This window comes from Eulemur rufifrons, chromosome 4 (genome assembly GCF_041146395.1).
Source record: "Eulemur rufifrons isolate Redbay chromosome 4, OSU_ERuf_1, whole genome shotgun sequence".
NCBI lineage: Eukaryota > Metazoa > Chordata > Mammalia > Primates > Lemuridae > Eulemur > Eulemur rufifrons.
Window position 1 is genome coordinate 23,054,632 of NC_090986.1, and position 24,534 is coordinate 23,079,165.

Here is a 24,534-nt window from a genome sequence, read left to right on the forward strand (position 1 = left end):
TTATCATTTATCCTGAAGTCAATTTACATATGTATTTATCAATTTTTTAAAAACTTAATTAGCATATAATACACATAGGGTAAAAGTGCATAAGTCATAGGTGTATAGTTAAAAATTCTGCCATGTAAGCTGTACCTGAAATCCCTCCCTTCCTTCATCATTGCTCCCTTCCTCCTTCCCAAAGACAGCCACTGTCCTGACTTACAATGCTGTAGAATGATTTTGACTATTTTGAATTTTGTAAAATAAAACCATACAGTATCCCTTTATTCGTAGTTTCTTTTGCACAATACTATGTTATGATACTCGTCTATGTTGTGGGGTATTTAAGTTTTCATTGCTTTATGATATTCTGTTGTATGGGTGCACTACAGTTTATTCTGCAGATTGCTATTTGCTTTCTTTTCAATTTTTGGCTGTTAAGAATAATGCTATTTTAAACATTTGGTGGGTCCTAAAGTGGTTGTACCAGTTATAGTCCCACAAGAAATATATGAAAATTCCCATTGTTCTACACCCTTGCCATTAAATTTTTTTGAATCAGTTTATAAGATGAATATAATGTCTTGGTGTTTATTATGAAAATATAATATGTGCTAGTTGCAGCAACTTTGGACAACACAAGTGTGTAAAGTAGCAAGTGAAAAGCCTTCATAATGCCAGCCCCCTGAGGTGATCACCACAACTTGGTGTTTATCATTCTAAATTGTTCTTTTAATGCATGCATGTAACTTTGCTTAATCAAAAATGGAATCATATTAGTAGTTCTCAGCTCTGGCTACTATTAGAATCACATGAAGAGCTTTAAAAACTGCCAGTGCTTCTGTTCTATTGGGGAATTAAATTAAAACCTTGTGGAACAGGGAGACATTTTTAAAACTCCCCAGGAGCTTTAACTAATGTGCAACTGGGGTTGAGAACCACTGGCCTATGTATACCTATATACAAATTTAACTTTTATTTACTTAATCTATGTATATCATCCTTTTTAAGCACCTGTGCAATTTTCTTTTACATCAATATTTATACTTCTTCAACCACTCATTGTTAGACACATTAAATGTAGTATTTTAGGTGCTACATATATTTAGCTAACTTTGTAATAAAGAGATACCTGAATTTCATTATTCATTTTATTACATTTTAAATACCAGCAATGTCTATATAATTGGCTATTTCCTTTAAGGAGGAGTAAATGTTGCCTATATTGAATAAATAAAAATGAAGCAAAACAAAATTTTTAGAGCATGTGAAAATCAAATTTTTGTCCACTTAGGACTATTTAGGTGAATGTAAAGCAATCTAATACAGTATATGGTTTTAAAAAAAAATTAGGTCAAAGCATATGAAGTTGCCATTTTTGTTGATCAAAAATGGTTAATAGCAATTTCCTATGATTTGACCTAATACATTTTATAATTATAAGTAAGTATTTTTAAAGAGGGTTTCAAAATACCTTATTTTCACTCAACATTAGACCTCATGGTCTTGTTTTCAGACATACAGGGTTATACTCTTTGGTTCATAGATGCTGATTTGTGAAACTGATACTAAGGGGCTGGTTGTTTCCAAATCTCTTCAGTTATTTAAAAAATAATTCAGATTTCTGGGCTTTATTCCCTAATATTTTGATTTAATAATTGGGGGTGAGACATAGAATCTTTTTAATAGCCTTTCAAATGATTGTGATTTGCAGTGAAGTTTGGTACCACTGGCCAAGATATCATCCTGTCCCACCAGTTTGTGACAGCCTCAGAGGATCATCATAAAGACGAGTAACTTGCTCAGAATTGCACAGCTAATACGTGACTGAACTGGGATTTGAATGCACATTTGTTGGCTCTAGGATAATACTCTTACCACACTATTCATAGAGAGAAAACAGATTTCAAACAATACTAAGTGCTGTTAAGGTGGCTAACATTTTCTGTAAATGGCCAGATAGCAAACATTTTCAGCACTGTTATGACTACTCAGCACTACCCGTATATCATGAAAACATGGGCAATACGTAACTGAATGTGCATGGCTGTGTTCCATTAAAACTTCATTTACACGACCATGTTACAGGCTAGATTTGGCCCTGTACCATGATTTCTCAACCCCTGCTGGATCTTAAAACAGTAATATAGTGAATCTAGAGGTGTTTTTTGTTGTTTTAGACTATAATTGGGTGTCTTTTAGGGCAGTAGTCTCCAATCTTTTTGGCACCAGGGACCAGTTTCATGGAGGACAATTTTTCCAGGGACTGGGGTTGGGGGCAGTGTGTGATGCAGAGTTCAGGTGTTGATATTCAGCCTGTTTCCTACCAGGCCATGGCCTGGGGATTAGGGACCACAGTTTTAAGGGGTTTAATATATTATTTGTCTCAATCTCAGTATTTGTTTGCTTTTATACTTGCCAACTTATTCTCTATTTAAACCTGTCATTTTTTTGTCATAATTATTTGAATACCTAACTTACATTTTTTTGATACTGCATGTTAGAGAACTCTTTTTGGGGCGGGGGTAACACCTGATAGGGCCACTTGTTGTCCAGTTTGTACATAATCTTATTTTGAAGCACTTGCATTATTCACAACCACAGAGCTAAAATAAAAGTTTTACTTACCCCATTTAAACTTTTCTATATATTTAACTTAGCAGATTCTAAAAGAGATAAAACAGTTCGTGTTTTTATTTATTTGGGTTCTTAAGAAATAAATTTGAGATAGGAAAGGTCCTAATATAAAAATCTAAGTCAATAGATAACCTAGTTTACAGCAATTTTATTTTGGAGGTACTTTAAGAAATGAGTTATACAGATTATAGATATGTAACACTTAGCACAGTGTCTTTACCAAAGCAGGCCAAGCTAGTCATTGAATGAGATTGAGTTAGAAGTATTTTTTTAATGTTTAATATATTAATTGACATCTGCTTCAATAAATTGAATTATAAGTTGTATAAATACAACAAGAAAATTTTCTTACATTTTTCTGGGATAAAATGATTTTGCTATTGGGTGACATTGTATCTTTGTTTATATGTTAATACAGCCTTCTGAAGCACAAAATGTACTGATGTTATTCTCTTTTCTACATTGATTTAGACAAATAAACTAATCAAGGAAGAGCTTCAAAGTCAAGTGGAATTGCTAAATTCTTTTGAGAAAAAATATAGTGATCCTGGCCCTGTGTATGACTGCTTAGTATGGCATGATGGTGAAGCCTGGAGGTAAACTTCATCTCTCTCATAGATCTTCTTCATTTGAAAATGTTTTTATCTACTCTGATGAACATTTAAACCCTCAGAGCTGCACAGAGTTTTGCTTTATGTGATAGCACTCAGAAAAACTGTTTGAAAATCCAATTGGCTTTTGGGTGGTTTTGAAAGCGTCGAATCCTAGCCACTAGACCACCAGGGAAAGGTGGCTTTTGGGTAGTTTTGGATAAGCCTTTTGCATTTCTTCTAGTTAGTTTCTTTGACACTAAACCTGACCTTTATCTGTCTTAAACTTATTTCATTAATTAGATATTAGCAGGTTGACCATTGGTATATATGGAGATGTTCCTAATTGAAGCTGGACAATTTGGAAAGTAACTGCAAGTGAATGTTGAAAAGAAAGCATTTATTAGAGATATTTTAAGAGCAGAGGAGGAAAGTTGGTTGAAGATTTATAAATGGAGATAGTGTTGCTAAGTTGAAGTGAGGCAGTCTAATACAGTGACTAAGAGCCTAATCTGCGAGTTGGAATCCTAGGTGTATGACGTTGAACGCATCATTTAAACCTATTTTAGTCTGTTTCCTCGTCTGTTAATTGGGATAATAAAAGTACTTACAGGGTTTTGTGAAAATTAAATTTGATGTTTTCAGACATAGTAAGCACTCAGCAAATGGAAGCTATTACTGCTGCTGCTGTTTCTACTACTACACTACTGCTAATAATGTGATTTCTACCAGTTACCCATCATGTACATTTTTCAGTTTCTTTCTTCGTGGCTTGTGTACTGCAGGTATGTTTCTTACAGTTGGTTAGTGTGTCTTAAATTACTCTGCATGAAAACAGGAAGATGTTCTTAACATATTTAGCCATATGTGTGTTTTAGAATTCCTGCAGTAAACCAGGGGAACCCTTCCTTAAAACTGGTAATCAAAAATTATTTGAGTTCGAGTTCCTGCTCATAATGCAGGGCATTGTTTCACAAGATGTGGCAGAACATGATGTGACTACTTAATTACTGCTCTCAGATTGTTCACCTTTATGATGCACCTTTTTAAAGGAGGGTTCTCCTCCCATGTATCTGGATGCTAACTCATCTCTGATTACAGTTATATAAAATGGCCAATTGTATGAGAAATCCCTACTGCATTTGGGACTGAAGATGTTAATAAAAATATCTGCATATGACTATTTCAGTCCAGATGACATTAAATATTAATGCAGTTTTTGTATGTTCAGGTATGTTGTTTTGGTGTGTGTAGGTGCATACATATTTCGAAAAATTTCTTTACAAAAGCTTTATACAGAAAGTTTTGATCACAATGTTTGTAATATTAAAAAGTTGTTCAGATGTATAGTTTAATAAATCTTGGGGTATCTGCCATGTGGTGATACAGTCACTCCAAGTTTGTAAGCCTTGGGTGAATTTTACTGTTGGAGAGGAGGGAAGGTTAAATGTGAGGAAAATGCTAAAGACGAAACTGAGTATATGTGGGAAAGTATACTACAAAGGACTTAAAAACAAAAAATAGTAATATATTAGTAGGGATTGCATAGTGAGGCAATAAGTGGTTTCATTTAAAGTGTTTCCTCCAAGTTCTGAAAGCACGTTACTTTGTGCTAATGGAAAGAAATTTTTTTGAGTCACAATGTCCAGGGTGCCAGTGTGTGTTTCCAGGTTTTGTTGGTCTTCAAGGGAGTTGATAAAGTGATTCACTTGTAGCAGTTTGTTGATGACTACTCTTAAGATTTTTTTAAAGAACTTTTGTATTGGAAATGAAATTTAATCAAACATTAAGTGAAATAAAATCTGAAATCTAGAGTAACATTTTAGAAAATTTTATTGTAATCATTAGTGAAAAATACAGCAGAATTATACTTTCAGGGGCTACTAGAAATAATTTAACTTTTTTGCATAACACAGTATATCCTGTAGGGCTTTGATCTCAGAGTTAGGTCCAATTTTTTTTCCCCCCCAAAATATTATGGGGGTACAAACACTTTGGTTACATAAATTGCCTTTGCAACACCCGAGTCAGAGCCATAAGTGTGCCCATCCCCCAGACAGCACACACCACACCCATTATGTGTGAGTTTACCCATTGCCTCCATGCCCCTCTCTGACACCTGATCAATGTTACTTCCATATGTGTGCCTAAGTTTTGATCAGTTAGTACCAATTTAATGGTGAGTTCACGTGGCATTTGTTTTTCCATTCTTGTGATACTTCATCCTGGCTCCAGCTCCATCCAGGATAATACAGGAGGAGGTAGTTCAGTTTTTTTTATGGCTGAGTAGTACTCCATGGTAAACATATACTACATTTTATTAATCCACTCAAGTATCGATGGGCACTTGGGTTGTTTCTACATCTTTGCAATTGTGAATTGTGCTGCTATAAATATTTGAGTGCCAATATCTTTTTTATAGAATGTGGTTTTTTTTTTCCCTTTGTGTAAGAACCCAGTTGTATGATTGCTAGATCAAATAAATGATAGTTCTACCTTTAGCTCTTTGAAGTATCTCCAAACTACTTTCCATAGAAGTTGTACTAGTTTGCAGTCCCACTAGCAGTGTATGAGTGTTCCTCTCTCTCCACATCCACACCAACATTTGTTGTTTTGGGACTTTTTGATAAAAGCCATTCTCACTGGAGTTAAGTGATATCTCATTGTGGTTTTGATTTGCATTTCCCTGATGATTAGAGATGTTGAGCATTTTTTCATATGTTTTTTGGCCATTAGTCTATGTTCTTTTGAAAAGTTTCTGTTCATGTCCTTCGCCCACTTTTTGATAGGGTTGTTTGATTTTTTTCTTGCTGATTTTCCTGAGTTCTATATAGGTTCTAGTTACCTGCCCTTTATTAGATGTATAGCATGCAAATTTTTCTCCCATTTGGTAGGTTGTCTGTTTGCTCTAATGATAGTTTCTTTGGCTGTGCAGAAGCTTTTAATTTGATCAGGTTTAAATTCTTTGCCTAGGCTGATGTCTGTAAGAGTTTTTCCAACATTTTCTTCTAGAATTCTTATGGTTTCATGCCTCAGGTTGGAGCCTGTTATACATTGTGAGTTGATTTTTGTGAGTGGTGAGAGGTGTGAGATCCAAAATTTTTGAGGAGAATCTTTTTTTTTTTTTTTGTGACAGAGTTTCGCTCTGTTGCCCGGGCTAGAGTGAGTGCTGTGGCGTCAGTCTAGCTCACAGCAACCTCAAACTCCTGGGCTTAAGCGATCCTACTGCCTCAGCCTCCCAAGTAGCTGGGACTACAGGCATGCGCCACCATGCCCGGCTAATTTTTTCTATATATATTTTTAGTTGGCCAGATAATTTCTTTCTATTTTTAGTAGAGACGGGGGGGGGGGGTCTCACTCTTGCTTAGGCTGGTCTCGAACTCCTGACCTTGAGCGATCCACCCACCTCGGCCTCCCAGAGTGTTAGGATTATAGGCGTGAACCACTATGCCCGGCCTTGAGGAGAATCTTGATGATCCCGTGGTACCTAAGGTGAATCTATCTCTGTCTGCAAGTGTTCTCATTTCAGAAATGCCAGCTGTTTCTTAGGGGAAATAGTGACCTATTCTTTAAGTACCTTGTGTTTTTGTTTTGTTTTATTTTGTTTTTGTAAGGAATGTCCAGTCTGCCCTCCTCCTTCCACATTTGTACTAATCTTAACCCAGTATCTCTTCACTTCTCAGGTAACCCAGTGTAACTCAGTATACTGTGAGTATCTGTCAGGTTGTATACTGTCAGACTTCCTGTCACTCAAAATGGAGAAAATACTGGTTGAGAGAAACAGTATGTACAGAGGATTACACAAAGGAAAGGCTATTAATTGATTTCTTTTCAGTGGTTTTTTGATCTTGTTTATGTCGTGTTTGCTTTGAGATCCTTGATGAAAGCTGTGGATTCTTTTCATAGAAAATGGGCAAAGAAATGTGTGGAAAATATCAGGAAATTTATAAAACATAATTTCCTCCACCTATTCCTCCCCACTCTCACACATACTCTATTTATGAGCCTCATTTTCATATTCCCTTTCTCTGTAATTCTAACAGCTACTCCTTGAATTAGGCCAAACAGACCTTCAGAAAGCTATAACATTCCACTGCATTCATATTTGCTGTATGTGGAGTTATTTAGTGAAGTACTTAATAATTTGTTTTGATGTAATGCTTGTATTTGTTGAGTCACTCCATGTTGATGGCAGTTATAAGAAACTGACCTATGAAGTGTGCCTAAGTCTATTGTAACTATAGGTCTAAAGCTCAGTGAAGTTCATTAGTGTCAAGGAGCACGTGTAAGCTGTTAGATTCATGAAGCCAGTACTAACAGAAGCAGCAGCAATTAAAGCCTATGCTGTGTGTCTAAACCATTCTAAACTGCTCTAAAACTCTAGGCCAAGTTTTGATTCTGATTTCTTAAGTGACCAGATGGTTTTCTACCTAAGGTTTTGTGAAGGACAGTATTCTTAAAGCCGATTGTACATGGTGTAAGGAATGGTTCCTATAAGCTATCTTACCTAATCTGTGCTGCTGATTCTATGAAACAGACTAAACCAGGCAGTTATTTATGGTGGTAGAAGTTGTAGGATAGTAAGAAGGTAGCAGAGAAAAACTGTCACATGATTTTTAGGAAGGTAAGAAAATTGATAAATTTTGATATCCCCTTTTCTTTTTGATTAACAGAGCCTGCATTGATTCTAATGAAGATGGGGACTTGAGTAAATCTACTGTATTGAGAAACTACAAAGAGGCCCAAGAATATGGCTCTTTTGGCACAGCTGAGATGTTGAATTACTCTGTTAATATATATGATGATGGAAACCTGCTCTCCATTGTAACCAGTGGAGGTATTCTCTTTCAAATTCACTAATGAGAGATATATTTATGAGGTGGTAAGATGATTAATTCCTGTAGCTCAGAGCAACCTTAGAGAAAATTTTAATCTAGAGATCCTAACTAAAGGACTAGGTCTGGAATCATAGATGTGATTTATACTATTAAAATATTGTTTTTTTAAAGCCATAACTATGTAGGATCCATTCCAAGAATACAAGCATGGTCCAACATCAGAAAATCCATTAAGATAATTCATCATGTGAGCAGTAATTTCACTTCCAAATATTAACCCTTGAGAATTTCACCCATGAGTACAGAAATTCAGATAAAAGGATCCTCATTAACAGTGTTCTGTGCAAATTCCAAAAAGTTGGAAACTACCTAAATACCATTAACCAAAAGAATATATATATTTTTTAATTGTATGTTATTCTTACAATGAAACATGGTTGTCCCTTGGTATCTGTGGGGAATGGGTTCCAGGGCCTCCCTCAGATATCAAAATCTGAAGATTCTCTAGTCCCTGATATAAGTGGCATATTTGCATGTAACCTACGCACATGCTCCAGTATGAAAGTCCCCATCATGCTTTTCCCTAATCAGTAACCTACCCTTCCTCCTCCCAAAGTTAACTACAATCCTGATTGCTGTCAGTGCGTTAGTTTGGACCATATGATATTGCTGTTTTTGTGGTCAGAAATGATAAAATAGTGACACTTTCACATGTGTAGCCTTTTTTCATTTATGTAAATGGAATCAATTCAGTATATGTGCTTTTGTGTGTGACTTTTGTGAGCTTCATCTCATAGTAGTAATTCATACGTATTGCTCAGTTCTATGAATTAGTATGCCATGTAACCATTTACTAGTAATGGATCTTGAAGTTATTTTAAGTTTTTGAATTTATGTTATGAACAATGCTGCCGTGAACATTTTTGTGGATGCCTTAGTTACATGTGCATGCATTTTGGGGGGTATGTAGCTAGATGTGGGACTGCTGGGTCATAGGGTGTGGCTGTGTTCAGCTTTCACTGCCACCAGCAGTATATCATGCACACACCCCCATCCACACTTGCTGTTGTCAGTCTTTAAAATTTTAGCCAGTCTGAAAGATATGTAGAGGCATCTCATTGTGGCTTTAATTTATATTTCCTAGATTACTAATGAAATTGAACATCTTTCCATATGTTTATTTGCTATATGGATATCCTCTTCTTTGAAATGCTTTTTCTAATGTAAACATTTAAAGTAATCTCTCTTTTTTTTGTTTCAATCTCAATGATTCTTTATATATTCTGGATATAAGCTTTTTTCAGGTATATTGTAAATACTTTCTCTCCTTTGTTACTTGCATTTTTGCTTTCAGTGATCAGGGTAGCAGTATAGTGGGTGTAATTCAAGGATTTTTTTTTTAATTATTGGCAAGACATTTAAGATAATCTATCTTAATATATATAGATCAGAGTATATGTTATTTGATTATTTTTATTGTGATAAATAATATGCAAATTGAATCAAATGGTTAAAACTTTCAGTCTGTGAGAATATTTGTCACCCACCCCCACTCTGGTCTCTAGGAGCTCATGGGACACACGTAGCTAGTATAGCTGCTGGGCATTTTCCTGAAGAACCTGAAAGGAATGGAATAGCTCCTGGTGCTCAAATTCTTTCCATCAAGATTGGTGATACAAGGCTAAGCACAATGGAAACAGGCACAGGCCTCATAAGAGCTGTGAGTATTTGAGTTGTTGATTTAGAAGATTAATGATTAATGATCTTGGATATGTTTAGATTTATAAAGTACTCCTGGTTTACTGAGAATACATCGAACTATATTTTGTGTACAGGACTTTGTTTTAAAAAGAAAAAAATGTATTTATTTCAAAATTATTTTTATTAAAAACTATCAGGATAAAGTTTTTTGGCGTAACCTTTGTGAAAAAATTATTTTATACTTGTCATTTCTGGTAAATCTCCTACTAAGCAATTTTGAGATACTTGTTACAAAAAAATTAAAAGCACCTCTTACCCAGCTTGTTTCATCAGACTAAGGGGAATGTAAGACCTCAACTAGTACTTCATTTTAACACACAAATTATATTTTACTTCAACTTGAGTGATTTTAGAATCTAGTAAGGACCATTCTATTCCCTCTACCTCTAACCCCACCCACTCCATTCTGGAAATGTTAGTTTTTATTTTTTGACTATTATGTATCTCCTCTTACCTTTTTGTTTCTGTTTGTTTATAATGTTCAAACACACGGTGATACGCCTGGAAGTAATTTATAAATTAGAATGAGATTGGCTCAGAAACTGTAGGATTATATATATACCTTTATTTTACTGCCTAGTCTGTTTCTGTAAATTGCTGCCTAAACTCTTAATCTGTTTAATAGATGATAGAAGTTATAAATCATAAGTGTGATCTTGTCAACTACAGCTATGGAGAAGCAACTCACTGGCCAAATTCTGGGTGAGTGTTTTTTCCTAGTCGTTAGCCATAGAAACTTAGCAAGTAAGGAGTTTTAAATGTTTTTCATAAATGGATTAAATGTCACGATGGAAAAAAGAACAGTCACAGTGCTTGGATAATAACTGTATGTCTCCTGGACCTCAGGGTCCTCCCCGCCCTCCTGCCCCCATTCCTGTGGTCATATCTTTGATGTTGTTTAGTGCCATTCATTGCACCATGCCTGAAATTTTGATTGCAAGCATTCCTTTGCTGTCCATTGTAGCTCTTACTTGATTACTCTACCCTAACCCTTCTGAGACTTGGCAACCCACAGACCCCATCCTGGTACTTTTTCACTGCTGCCTCCACTGCATCTTCATTTCCTTCCCAGCCAGATTAGATCTGATGGTCCCTCCATCGTTATAATTACTCATTTCATTAGCACCCTGAAGGTACATACCTGACAGACCCCCAGACTTGCTGTACCCTATAGTGACCTTGCACCTGATCTACAAAACTTCTGTTGGTTGTGTGTATTCACTGTCTCCACATCTTCAGTGTCCACGTCTCCTTGATGCATCCCAGTGTATCTCACACACCCTCTTCTTCTTTGTTTTATCTTCAGTGTCTTTCTCTGCCAAACCTAGCATTGTGACCTTGACATTATGTTACTTTGCCTTTTTTTGTTCATGGTAATAACTATTTGAAATTACTTTATCTCTAGTATTTACTTATTGACAGTCTCTCCCCTACTCCCACCACCAAGCCATGCAAATATACTCATTATCTGCTTTCTGAAGAATGTCTTATTAGAGTGGAAATTTTACCAAGCCAGACCCTGTAGTTTGCTGTTATCAAATTATGTAATTTTCTCAAATAACTGGTATTGGGTTTCTTGGGAGACATCACCTTACTGATGTTGTAACATGCACCCTGTCATCCTCAGTCATTTCTTTCTTTAATGCAATCTTGCCACATCTCCTCTCACTTTATTGTCTTAGTTACATACATGTGTTTCTTTCTCTTCTTCTTTGTTATTCATCCTTTTAAATTCTTCTTTCTCTAACATTTTTTCCTTGCCCGGATATTCAAGCTTATAATTTGGAAGAGTCCTGTGGCCCTACACCTTTTTTATATTAGCTCCATTTTCTTCTTCATTGTTATCTAACTTCATCTCTTTTAACGTTGAATAGTTTTTCTAGTTTACTGTCAAGCTCTAACCAGATTTCTTATATTTGAAAATCTTATTCCTAGGTTTTTCCTAGTGTCCTAATTTACCTTTGCCACTAAAGGTTGTTCTTTTAGTCAGACAGTTCCTACTCACAAATATGTAGAGTAATCATCTGAGGAATTTCTTCTGAATACTTTATATTAAGTGGGGTATGGAAATGAAACACCTACTGCCACAGTCACTGCTAAGATTTTAGTATTGTAGTATATTTTCCCATATATATTAAATTTGGCATCTAGCATTTTTCCCACATTTAATCTGTCCTCATGACTCCTCTATGCTAAAACCCATCTGGAGTGTATCACTTAGAATGGCTGTATCATGTTCCACCAAGGGTGTAAGTGCCAAAATTTATGTACTCATATAATTGAACAAGATTTTGGTACTATAAACACTTTGGGAATAGAGGCAGAATGTTTGTAGTTTGAGTATGTCTACTGAGTGATTCTAATGTACACTCCCTTATTTATAGTTACCGTTCAGTTCTACAATTTGGAACCCATATTTTAGTTTGTTTCATGAGATAAACTATATTTGAAATTTTTTTCACATTATATTATATATTATAATGTATTTCTTGAAAAATGAGACAGTTTATATGTTTAAAGGAATTCTCTCTTTTTCAGGAGAATTTGTGAAGTAATTAATGAAGCAGTGTGGAAGCACAATATAATTTATGTTTCAAGTGCTGGAAATAACGGTCCATGCCTTTCTACAGTCGGTTGTCCAGGTGGAACTACATCAAGTGTGATAGGTTAGTTTCCTGTTTTAGAAATAGATTTGTTTAAAAACAAGCAAACAAAAAATGACAGTTAAACAAATGTTAATTTTATTTCCACTACATGTAAGATACTGGTAGAGCTTACCTGTGTCCTCAGGAAATTTACAGTCTTGTATGGGAACCAGCATATCTAGAGTTTATTGTAATTTAAAGTAGACTGGAGAAAGTAGTTCAATAGAGGTACACATGATACTTTTAGGTACGTTATTATATTTAATACACTAAATAATTTTGGAAGATAGTTATTTTTATACCCAAAAGCAAAGTACTTAGTATAAAGTCTGGTACGTAGTAAACTTCCTTGTTTCCTTATTATATTTCATCTTTCTGTTTTATAAAACAGGACTAGTGTAGACAGATTAAGCAATTTACCGAAGTGAACAGTAGATTTAGAATTAAGATACACATTTGGCTTTCTTTTGTTAATAAAATTCATTCCACAGGTGTTGGTGCTTATGTTTCTCCTGATATGATGGTTGCTGAGTATTCGTTGAGAGAGAAATTACCTGCAAATCAATATACATGGTCTTCTAGGGGGCCGAGGTAGGTGCAAGTAGTATAGGGACCATTACATGTATTTGGTTAAACTTTACATTATCGGGAAGGGCAGAATTTTAGATGATGTTTCCTTCTATTGGCTTTTAAGTTTTTCAATATTTTCATTTTGATTAGCAGTCTCATCTCAGGGACTGATAATTAAATAAAATAATTGCTTCATTGTCAGAATATAACTATTCTGAGTATAAATTCTTATTCCTGTATTCATAATCCTTTATTTATGAGGATCTAAAGAATGTCAGGACTTTATTATCCTTAAAAAGTAGTGATGGCCTTGTTCTAAATAATTTTGATATTTGAACTTCAGTGTAACAAAATCTCTAAGCTTTTGTAAAGCATCACAGTATAGGGCCTGCATACCAATGTTCATGTTTTTAAGTTATGACCTGCTTTGAACAATTATGGGTGAGATCCCTAAGTAAGCAAATTCTGATTGGCAAATGAAGTTCGTCTGTTTTGGTTCCCTAAAACCTTCTATGAACTATATTTATCTGATTCCAGGAATTATCTTTCTCAAGAGGTATATTAAGTCTGAATTTATATAATCCTTCATTATGACATCAGTGGTACAGGGACCTTCTGAAAAATAGAGCCTATTTTAATTCATCTCTACTTCTTTGGAGTTAATTTAGAAAAAGAATAGACTTGGAATTCAGTTCAGCAGATACTTTAGTGCCTGCAGCAGGCAAGGCATTAATGAACAGTTTGTGATCTGAATTCAAAATGTCATTTTGGGATGATGGGACTACAGAGGTAGGAGCAATCACTTGGACCCTTCATGGAGAAGATGGTATTCAGGTTTTCTTTGAAGGATGGATAGGATGTTGAGAGACAGATATGCTAAGAATTAACATGAAACCAAAGATAAGCAGGTTTTAGTGTAAAGTTTTGGAGGAAATAAGTAGGAGTTGGGTGTGTGTAAGTATAAAAGAGGTAGTAGGGAATATTGGAAGATAAAATGAGAAAAATTGGTTGGGATCAGATCAGATGAGATAGATAATGTTATATTCAATTCTATGAATTACAAATACCTTCCTAGTCTTCTCTAAGGTAATTTCCTTTTTAAAGAATAAATTTAGCAGTTTTTTTATAAACTGTCATTGAAAACAATGAGGCTGTGATAGATCAGAAAGCTTCGCCTTATACCATCTCCATAGACCACCCTCGTCAGCCCAACTAACATCACTGGATAAGAGTGACTAGGAAGGAGAGTGGAAAATTAACAAAAGTTTGTTTTATGTTCAGTTAATAAAAGTATCAAATTAATAAACTTAATTCTCGGCCAGGCACGGTGGCTCATACCTGTAATCCTAGCACTCTGGGAGGCCAAGTCAGGAGGATCGTTTGAGTTCAGGAGTTCGAGACCAGCCTGAGCAAGAGAGATACCCTGTCTCTACTAAAAATAGAAAGAAATTAGCTGGACAACTAAAAATATATAAAAAAATTAGCCGGACATTGTGGCGCATGCCTGTAGTCCCAGCTACTCGGGAGGCTGAAGCAGGAGGATTGCTTGAGCCCAGGAGTTTGAGGTTGCTGTGAGCTAGGCTGATGCCATGGCACTCTAGCCTGGGCAACAGAGTGAGACTCTGTCACAAAGAAATAAAATAAAATAAAAAATAAACTTAATTCTCTTCTAAAATTGATTTTGAAATTTTAAGTTTTGTCTTATAATTAATGAAGAAACAAAGTATTAGAGGATGTTTAAACCAGCCTTTGCCAATCTTATTTGCCATAGAACATTTAAAGAATTATGTTAAGAAAACACCAAGGAGTTCATGAATTATGGAAGAAGTTTGGATTAAAGCAGATAATGATTCACAAACCAAATGTTCTAAGAATTGAGGGAATTTATTTCATGTTTGCTATATTTGAAACATGAATTATTGCAAACTGTTTGGTTTAATTATTATACAGTATAAAATTATATAAAACATTGACTAATAATCACTGAACAGAGTGTGTTCTGTACTCTTTGAAAAACACTGCCTCTTGGCCAGCACTGACTGTCAGACATGTAGCATTTACTTCCAGGTGTCTGCAAGTGTGGCATATTTCTTTTCTTTTATTTTCTTTTCTTTCTTTTTTTTTTTTTTTTTAATTTCAGCATATTATGAGAGTACAAGTGTTTGAATTACGTATATTTGTAGCATATTTCTTAATGACATATTACCAAATGTCTACATAAACAGATTTTGAATTTGATGTTTTTGAATTGTATATTGTAATTTAGAAGAAAATATCTCTGGTGTTTTTAAATTTTAAGGAAACAGTTATTTACATTTCATCCAACTCATTTTTCTAGTACTGATTTAAATACCGAGAAATGCTTTATGGTTTGCGACTTTAACAGTTTGGTAGAAAATTAATAAAGAGCAATACGAACTGGTCAGTTCGAATTCATGTCTCTCTTTATGAAGTTTGGCATGTGAAAAAAAAAAGAATTCATGACTCTTCTAGTTACTTTTTTCCAATTATAAAATACCCATTTCTCATTATGAACATCATTAGGCAGTATAGATAGTGCAAACAAGAAAGTAAAAATCACCCCAAATCTCAGTATCTGTGAAACGTACGGGTGATGTTTTGATGAACATCTTTTTTGTCATTCTCCTATGCATAAATGGGAGGTCCTCACTATTCAGGCACTTTTATAACCTACTTTTGTCACTCAGCAATATGTCGTGAACATCTTTACAGTCAACAGATTTGTTTACCTAATACTTGTTCTAAGATCTTCGCTAAAAGGGGTGCCACCAACACATTTCAAATGTGCATTGTTGTCAGCTCTCTGTAAAAAATGTGAAACCAAATTAATTGCCCTAGGATTGATTCCTAGTCAGGAACAAAAATAGTTCACTCAGTTGGGGGAAGAATGATTGAGGGAGAGTCTAGCAACCTCTGGGGAATTTATGGCCACTTTTCCAGGGAGGAGAAAGTATACCAATATGTTATTTCTTTACTTGGGACAGAGGACAGAGCTTGTGTTGGATGAGAATGTGATCACAAACTGTGAGGGCTTTTAACTCATTAGACTTTGCTTAGCCGAAGCCCTCAATTAGGCAGTCCTGTTAGACTTGAGTTGTCTAGTATGCCAGCCACCATTCCCATGAGGTTAGTCTGAATTGAGATGTGCTATAAGTATAAAATGTACACCAGATTTTGAAGGTTGAGTACAGAAAAGAATGTAAACTCTTTTTTTCCTATCAATTATGTGTTGAAATAATATTTCAGATGTGTCTGATTAAATAAAATATATTATTTAAAATCTTGTTTTTAGGCCGGGCGCAGTGGCTCACGCCTGTAATCCTAGCACTCTGGGAGGCCGAGGTGGGCAGATCGTTTGAGCTCAGGAGTTCGAGACCAGCCTGAGCAAGAGCGAGACCCCATCTCTACTAAAAATAGAAAGAAATTATATAGACAGCTAAAAATATATATAGAAAAAATTAGCCGGGCATGGTAGCACATGCCTGTAGTCCCAGCTACTCGGGAGGCTGAGACAGGAGGATCCTTTGAGCTCAGGAGTTTGAGGTTGCTGTGAGCTAGGCTGACGCCACGGCACTCACTCTAGCCCGGGCAACAGAGTGAGACTCTGTCTCAAAAAAAAAAAGAAATTTAAAATCTTGTTTTTCAAAATGTGGCTTGTAGAAAATTTAAAATTACATTATGTGGCCTACATTATATTTCTATTGTACAATGCTATATTAAATTTAAAGGGAAATCTACTGATTACAGATAAGAGAGAAGTACTTTAATTAAGGAGTCTGAGCAATGACACTCATTTATTTTTCTCTCTGTAAATATATCTGACACCCTTTGGCCTGTCACACACGTAAGCCCATACACACAGAGATTTCTGTTCACTTATAAGGAAAAAAATAAATGCTGCATGTAGGGAAATAGCTATGCTGGATATGTTTTCCCCATTGATTTTCTGTAATAGTATCTTTGTCGTTATTTGTAATGACTGCAAACGGTCCATAGTATTATACTATAATTGATTTGACCAGTAGCCTCCTTAAGAATGTCCAAGTGTCCCCAACTTTCACCACCATATACAAACTTCAATGGCTTTCTTTTTAGTGCTGATGGGGCCCTTGGCGTGAGTATCAGTGCACCAGGAGGAGCCATTGCTTCTGTTCCTAACTGGACATTGAGGGGGACTCAGCTAATGAATGGGACATCTATGTCTTCCCCTAATGCATGTGGAGGTATTGCCCTGATACTTTCAGGTAAGGACAATTGCTTATTATTCTCTTACCTTATTGCAGACCAATATTTTTGTTTTCTGAAGTTCTCTAGGTAAAAACATGTGGTAGAATTGGTAACGTCCTAGGGCACAAAGTAAAGTTTAAGGTAGAAAGTAATTAATATAATAATAACAGTTTGAATCTGTCTTCATTCATTCAGCAATATATTTATTGGCTGTCTACTCTTAATGACTATCAAGCAGTATTTTAGCTCTAGGACTAAATTATTGAATAAAACATCAAAAAACTGCCCACGTGGAGTTTATATTATAGTTAAGGGAGATAGACTTTGAACAAAATAAATAACCGTTATGTTACACGTCAGAAGTTGAATGCTGTGGAGCAAAATGAAGTACAAAGGGAAGTAGGGATTTCTAGGGTGGTGCGCAGTATTAAATAGGGTGTCATCGGGGTCATCGTAGGACTCAGAGTCAGGATAGCCAAGCTGTTGTGAAGCTCCCACCTCAAAAATGTCCCTCTTCCAGTTGTCTCTCCCCTGCCTCCTTTATTCACCCCTTTCCTTATCATCATACCTCTCTCCTCTGCTCACCACGTCTCCCCAAAGTGGTCCATTCACACTGCTACAGAACTACCAACACAAGCCAGTGATTATATACCACTTATTTAGAAGCCCCTGTCAATTCCACATCATTTACCAGATTGAGTCCAAACTCTTAGGATAATAATCCCTGATGTGATTCTACCCACTTTCTAGTCCTGTTCAACCTCACCAAATATCTCAAGGTCTCTCGTGCCTCCATCTTTGGGTATACTGCTTTCTCTGCTTAGAAGTCCTTTCTGTCATTTTTTTGGCCTTGCAAACTCCTGTACCTTCTATAAGACCCAGCTCATCTGTCATTTCCTCTGATGGAGCTTCACTTTTTTAAGTTTCTCACTGACAAAATTGGTCACTTTCTTGATTTGCTCTTTTAGCATCATTATGTTTCCATGCTTGTGTTGTTTATTTCTTAAAATATCATAGTTTCGTTTGATGAGTTCTGGAGAGGAAAAGAATGGTATAGTAATCATCTTTTATCTCTAACAACAGTCAAGATAACACGGCTTACAAATTGATGGCCTCCATGTTTTTCCCAACCTGGCTGGATCCTAGAATCACCTGGGAAGCTTTTAATAAACAGGAATTCCTGGGATCCAGTCCTCAAAGGTTCTGCTTTAATTGGTCTGTCATGAGATCTCAGCATCCTTTTTGCTTAAGTTACCCAGGTGTTTATAATGTGCAATTGTGTTGACCACTGACTGCCAACAACCATGTTCTTTTAAAGAAAATGTTTTTAAAGAAAAATGTCAGTCCAGTGCCTTTAGGTGTGTGATTGTACATTTATATTACCTCTGCATAACCTGCATTAATGCCACTGCATAATGGACATGCAGTGACTTTTGTGGAGTGAAGTCTCAGTGTGATGCAAACAGTTTGACTCAGACTGTTTAGGTCACTTTGAAAAAAGATTAAAAAATGAGTGTTGAAACACAAGACATTAAAACCAGAGAGTCTGCATGTCATCATACTGGTTTGAGGGAACTAGAGTTTCAGATAGTGAATTCTCTAACACTGCTTTTCTTGTTTTTGTTTTTAATTTTAGGTCTGAAAGCTAATAATGTTGACTATACAGTGCACTCAGTCAGAAGAGCTCTAGAAAACACTGCAGTGAAAGCTGACAATATAGAAGTATTTGCCCAAGGACATGGTATTATTCAGGTACTGTTGCCTGTATGAAAAATGGGTTGGAAAACATCATTAAGATAATGTCTTAGATGTTACTGGATAATATTTTCTATTATAACAATGATTCGGTGTATCTAAATTGTAGATTCTATGGCCATAGTAGAACTGTAAGCAGAAAGGATATGAAAGCAACTTTATAGTTACAGACAAATTCGTTGCACTAAGATGGAGAAATATAATAGATGGAGGCCATGTAGAGGTTGGAAATTCAAAGGAGAGAAGGTCAAAAACTGGTCAGTCATAATGGCCACAGGGATCGTCAGTTCTTAAATTTGATCATTTGAGAACAGTGTGACTAAAGAGCAGAATGGAAGATGCAACTGGTGTCTAAAAATGTAAAATTGTCCTCTTAATTGGGGTAATGGGTAGTTGAGAGAGGTGCATATGGAAACTTTTTGTTTGTACTTGCTTGAACTGAAATCAAGTGGATTGATAAATTGCAACAAACTATTTTCTTGACTTCAACCATTTATATTCTTTTAATTAGGTTGATAAAGCCTATGACTACCTCGTTCAGAATACATCATTCGCTAATAAATTAGGTTTCACTGTTACTGTTGGAAACAACCGTGGCATCTACCTCCGAGATCCTGTCCAGGTGGCTGCACCTTCAGATCACGGTGTTGGCATTGAACCTGTATTTCCAGAGAACACAGGTCAGATATAGGATGCGATAAGCTGAAAGATTCACATTTGTGGTTTGAATGATATCACAATAGGGAAATGCTGTTTGGGCCAGTGTTCTGAAAAGGAAGCATGAATTTACAATATGATTATTTTACTTCTTACAGATTCAAGGGAAAATAGTAGAGCAGTTTGGGGTCCCAGTTCAATAGCAATGCAATTAATATCTTGACTACTGAGAAAAAACTGTAGAGTGGGCCTTCAGTAACCTATATTTTTATTACATTGTGGATAATAAAACATCAAATTCTTTTTCTTTCCCCCTTAACTGTTTGGGTAGAAGATAGAGCTTTCAGTTGGAAAGTGGAAAGTAGAAGCAGCCAGGGAGAATCGCAGCTCAATTAGGTATAAACAAAAGTAGTCTTCACTTTATATTTGGTAGTCTTCATTCAGTCGAATGCTATTATCTGCACACAGTAATGAAAAATATCCACTAAAATGTATTTTAAGGTCATACCAGTGTTTGGTGAAAGTATGATTGGATCATGATTGTACTGAAATGTAAGGAAGATTCTGTGACTGTTTTATTTAAGCCATGTTTTGGGTATGTTTTACAGTCAATTAAACTAAGTTGCTAAATGTTTTTGAGAGACGACAGAACTTTTTAAAATGGAAGAAAAGGGAAAAAATACTAAAGGAAAAAAATACTAATTTTTAACTTTTGGTCTTTTTAATGCCAGAAAACTCTGAAAAAATATCCCTTCAGCTTCATTTAGCTTTAACTTCAAATTCATCTTGGGTTCAGTGTCCCAGCCATTTGGAACTCATGAATCAATGTAGACACATAAATATACGTGTGGATCCCAGGGGCTTAAGAGAAGGATTGCATTATACAGAGGTATTGACATGTCTTCACTTTTACTTTCTTTGCTCTTTAAAATGTTTAAAAGTTAAAAATAAACTATCCCAGGTATATTTATAATGTATTGCTTTCTTGTTAAGAAACAGCTAGACCTTTTTACTTCCAAAATTTTACTGCTCTTCTGGTATGTCTGTATCCATTTAAGCAGTGAAATACATTAAGAATGTCATGTCAGCCGGGCGTGGTGGCTCACGCCTGTGATCCTAGCACTCTGGGAGGCCAAAGCGGGAGGATCGTTTGAATTCAGGAGTTCGAGACCAGCCTGAGCAAGAGAGAGACCCTGTCTCTACTAAAAATAGAAAGACATTATCTGGCCAACTAAAAATACATAGAAAAAATTAGCCGGGCATGGTGGTGCATGCCTGTAGTCCCAGCTACTCGGGAGGCTGAGGCAGGAGGATTGCTTGAGCCCAGGAGTTTGAGGTTGCTGTGAGTTAGGCTGACGCCACGGCACTCTAGCCTGGGCAGAGCGAAGACTCTGTCTCAAAAAAAAATAAAGAAAGAAAAAAAAATGTCATGTCCTTTTGTGAAGCAGCAAAGGGAGAGAATTGGTACAGTAGAACCTTTTTACTTAGGTCATTGTTTAGTCAGCTAATCCTGGCTGCAGTTACCTTTACATACTCAGCTGTCTAAAGCATCTGTTAAACAGTAGTTTTAAGTAAGCATAGAACAGTATGTCTACCTCCAGAGTTGTCTGTAATACTAATTTGAGCTGATTTTCAGTTGAGAGTAATTAAAATTATTTATTTTGTACTTGATGCCTCATTTCCCCATTAGTCTGAATTAGAGATTGTTATACATGTATTTGTTTGGTCTGTTTGCTGTTGTGTGATTTAGTGTTGGGAAATTGGTATCATCTTGTACTTAGGACCTTTAACTTTTAAGATTGAATTAATTTATTCTGTGAAAAGATTATACCTTTTTTTGCCCTCTTTTAAAAGTTTGTTTATGGATATTGAAACATAGCTTTCTTTTTTCGAGGTATGTGGCTATGATATAGCATCCCCTAATGCAGGTCCTCTGTTCAGAGTTCCGATCACCGCAGTTATAGCAGCAAAGTAAGTAACGGGATATTCACAGTTTACTGTTACATTGCAGTTTTCAGTGGCTGTGGAGTAGTGTAGACTTTTAATGGATCGCTAGTCCAGAACTAAGTATCAGAGATGTAGTCTTAATTCTGCTACTGGTTAGCATTTTCAGGTGGTGTGAGTCAGCCATATCATTCCTTGTTAACTGTGAGAACAAGTGATGGCACTTGGCATCTGCCCTGCTCTTCCATCAAAACTGTCCGGGTTACTGATGACCTCTTCATTGCCCAATTGAGAGGATAACTCAGCTTTCATCTTACTCAGTTCCTCTGCAGGGTTTGACAATGTTACTTCATCCCCTTCCATCCCTGCCTTTTTTGTTTCCATGTGTCTGGGGTTATTCTTTTCTCCTGGTTCTTCCACTTTTCTAGGCATTTAATGTTTCTAGTTTCTAAATTTCCATCTTATCCACCCTGGGGCCATGAAATCTGATCATTTTACTTCCTGCTGAAAATATTTCAGTAGCACTTCCAAGGATCAGATTCAAGCTTCTTAAAATAGTTAACAATGGTCCCTTGCAATTATAGCCCCAGCCAGTGTTTCCATGCAACAAATTTTAACATTGTTGGTTAATATTTTAACCAACTCACTGATTCTGATACTCCACGTTTCCTTGGGATTTGTGCATTTGCACAGCTGATTCGTTGGCTTTGATTGCCTGTCTTTTAACTTATTGACGAGGCACATTCTTATTCCTCCCTGGATAGAGGGAGTCCCTTCTTTCTGCCTCATGGCATTTTCTACATGCCCCTGAACAGACATTAGCTAATATATTATAACTTTTTAATTAATTTATGCCATTTGATTGTGCGACCACTGAAGACACAGGGTCTGTATCTTAATCCTTCCTGCATGGAGCCTGTTATACAGTATGTACAAAGCAAAGCAAATTGTTTAGTAGATGAATGGTGAGATTGGAAGCATGAGAGTATTGGAAACAAGTGAAAGTTCTAAGTTAACAATTTCTGTTGAATTTGTTATTTGGGCAAATAACTAAGTATGTAACAGGTCTCAGCCCATGAGAAACATCAGTTGAAATTGAGTACATTAAACTTAAAAAGTGGCATACACATGGAAAAATTGCACAACAGTTAAATTCTCAGCCATATATTCCCTCAAAGTCCAGTAGGAATTTAGACAAGGTAACTTATAAGACCTTCAGGAATCAGCTGATATATCATCTCCTTCAGAAAGCATTCCTAGATTCCCTTTGGATGAACAAGTATATTCTTCACCCATTTCCCCCTAATGCTTCCTGTCTACCAGGAGCATCTTATGTTAAATGTCTCTGATGGTTTTTCTCTCCCCACTAGGTTGTCCAGGGCAAAGGCTCAGGTTTTCTTCATTGTTATATTTGTAGCTCCCAATAACAGTGCCTCCTATGTAGTAGGCACTCGTTAAATGTTTGTCATACAGACAAGAACTTGTTTCTAGAATCTACTTAATTTCCATGGCATGTGGTTATACATATGACCTTTATGTTTCATTGATTGCTTACAAAAATGCTTCGAAAGTAGTTTGTCTTTCTTCTTTACTATTTTACAGCATGGGAGCATTTTGAAGCTACAAGAGGGGCTTAATTTAAAACCAGTCTTATAGCAGTAAGACAGTATCAGTGACACAAAACATTACCCTTGATTTTAATATCTAGGACTCACTATCATTCGGAATCTGGTAATTGGAAAATTCTGTGTATGTTGTAAAATTCCTTTAACAAAAAAGAGCTTTTTTTTATAGTGTGTATGTATGTATGTATCTTACAAATTATGAAATAGACAAGTAGAAAGAATTATCTGCTATCAAGAGGTTATCTTTTTTAACATATTGCAAAAACTGGATGTTTGTGCATACTGTTTTGTAACCAGCTTTTAAGTCCCTGTGTTTATTCTAGTGAACTGTTCTCTTATATTTATTCAATAAAATCTAGAGTACCAGTGGGCTTATTATAAATATAAAACTGTTGTATGAGAGAATCACATTTAATAATTTATTTTTATTTTCAGAGTAAATGAATCATCACATTATGATGTAGCCTTTACAGATGTACACTTTAAACCTGGTCAAATTCGAAGGCATTTTATTGAGGTTCCTGAGGGTGCAACATGGGCTGGTAAGTAAAATGAAGTCTGATCTCCATGTACATTCTATCTGTATGAAGATTTATATGAATTTTATACATTAGCAACACATACTTTTCTCATAATAATACTATATGTATTTAGTACCTTGGATTTACTGTCAGATCTAAATTTTTTTTTAAATCTAGTACTATTTTGCATTGGCTCATACAGCATATTATCTAGGCCATCTTAAGTTTTTTTTTTTTTTTTTTTTTTTTTAATGCTACAAATCTATTTAACCAGAGCAGCTGTTGCTTAAACATGAAACTGTCAAACTTCTAGAATTTTAGTAATGGAGTTTCAATCTTTGAAGCTCTGTAAACAAATTGAAAGTTCATAAAAGATTTTCACTTTAGTGTCTCTGAAATTTTGAGAGTAAATGATTAGTTAAAATAATGCTATTGAATTATATATTACAGTCCTATGAAAGTAATCATGTCATGCTTTTATACAAGGGTATGGATATACCATATTTTCCTTCACAAGTTCTATGTCCTAATTATGTAATTCAGAAGTCATTGTTGGGGGTGGGGAATGTAAGCTGTCAGAGCTCACTCACATTGATCGAAAGAAAGAAATGTGGGCAGTCAAGAAAGTGTCACCCAATTTAAATTAGTAGCCAACCTTATTGATACTTCTTGGGTTGGGGCCCTCTGCTAGGCGCTTTAGACAGATTATATCTCATCTAGTCCCATCAGAATCTATGAGGTAGATAGGTGCCATTAGTAAA

At 35.7% G+C, this 24,534-nt stretch overlaps 1 protein-coding gene across 4 annotated transcripts in view; it reads left to right on the forward strand.

Annotated features, from left to right (window-relative positions):
- Positions 1 to 24,534, forward strand: part of TPP2 (tripeptidyl peptidase 2) — a 72,904-nt gene that overhangs the window by 17,075 nt on the left and 31,295 nt on the right. For all 4 annotated transcript variants that reach the window (XR_011233465.1, XM_069467080.1, XM_069467081.1 and 1 more), the window contains exons 5-16: positions 3,091 to 3,215; positions 7,883 to 8,046; positions 9,613 to 9,767; positions 10,434 to 10,510; positions 12,347 to 12,474; positions 12,945 to 13,044; positions 17,140 to 17,288; positions 18,908 to 19,023; positions 19,538 to 19,706; positions 20,415 to 20,572; positions 21,578 to 21,654; positions 23,688 to 23,794. Coding sequence is in view for 3 of the 4 variants with exons in the window: in XM_069467080.1 (XP_069323181.1) it covers positions 3,091 to 3,215; positions 7,883 to 8,046; positions 9,613 to 9,767; positions 10,434 to 10,510; positions 12,347 to 12,474; positions 12,945 to 13,044; positions 17,140 to 17,288; positions 18,908 to 19,023; positions 19,538 to 19,706; positions 20,415 to 20,572; positions 21,578 to 21,654; positions 23,688 to 23,794 (1,525 nt within the window). In the remaining variant the exon portion in view is untranslated. The remainder of the gene's footprint in view (positions 1 to 3,090; positions 3,216 to 7,882; positions 8,047 to 9,612; positions 9,768 to 10,433; positions 10,511 to 12,346; positions 12,475 to 12,944; positions 13,045 to 17,139; positions 17,289 to 18,907; positions 19,024 to 19,537; positions 19,707 to 20,414; positions 20,573 to 21,577; positions 21,655 to 23,687; positions 23,795 to 24,534) is intronic.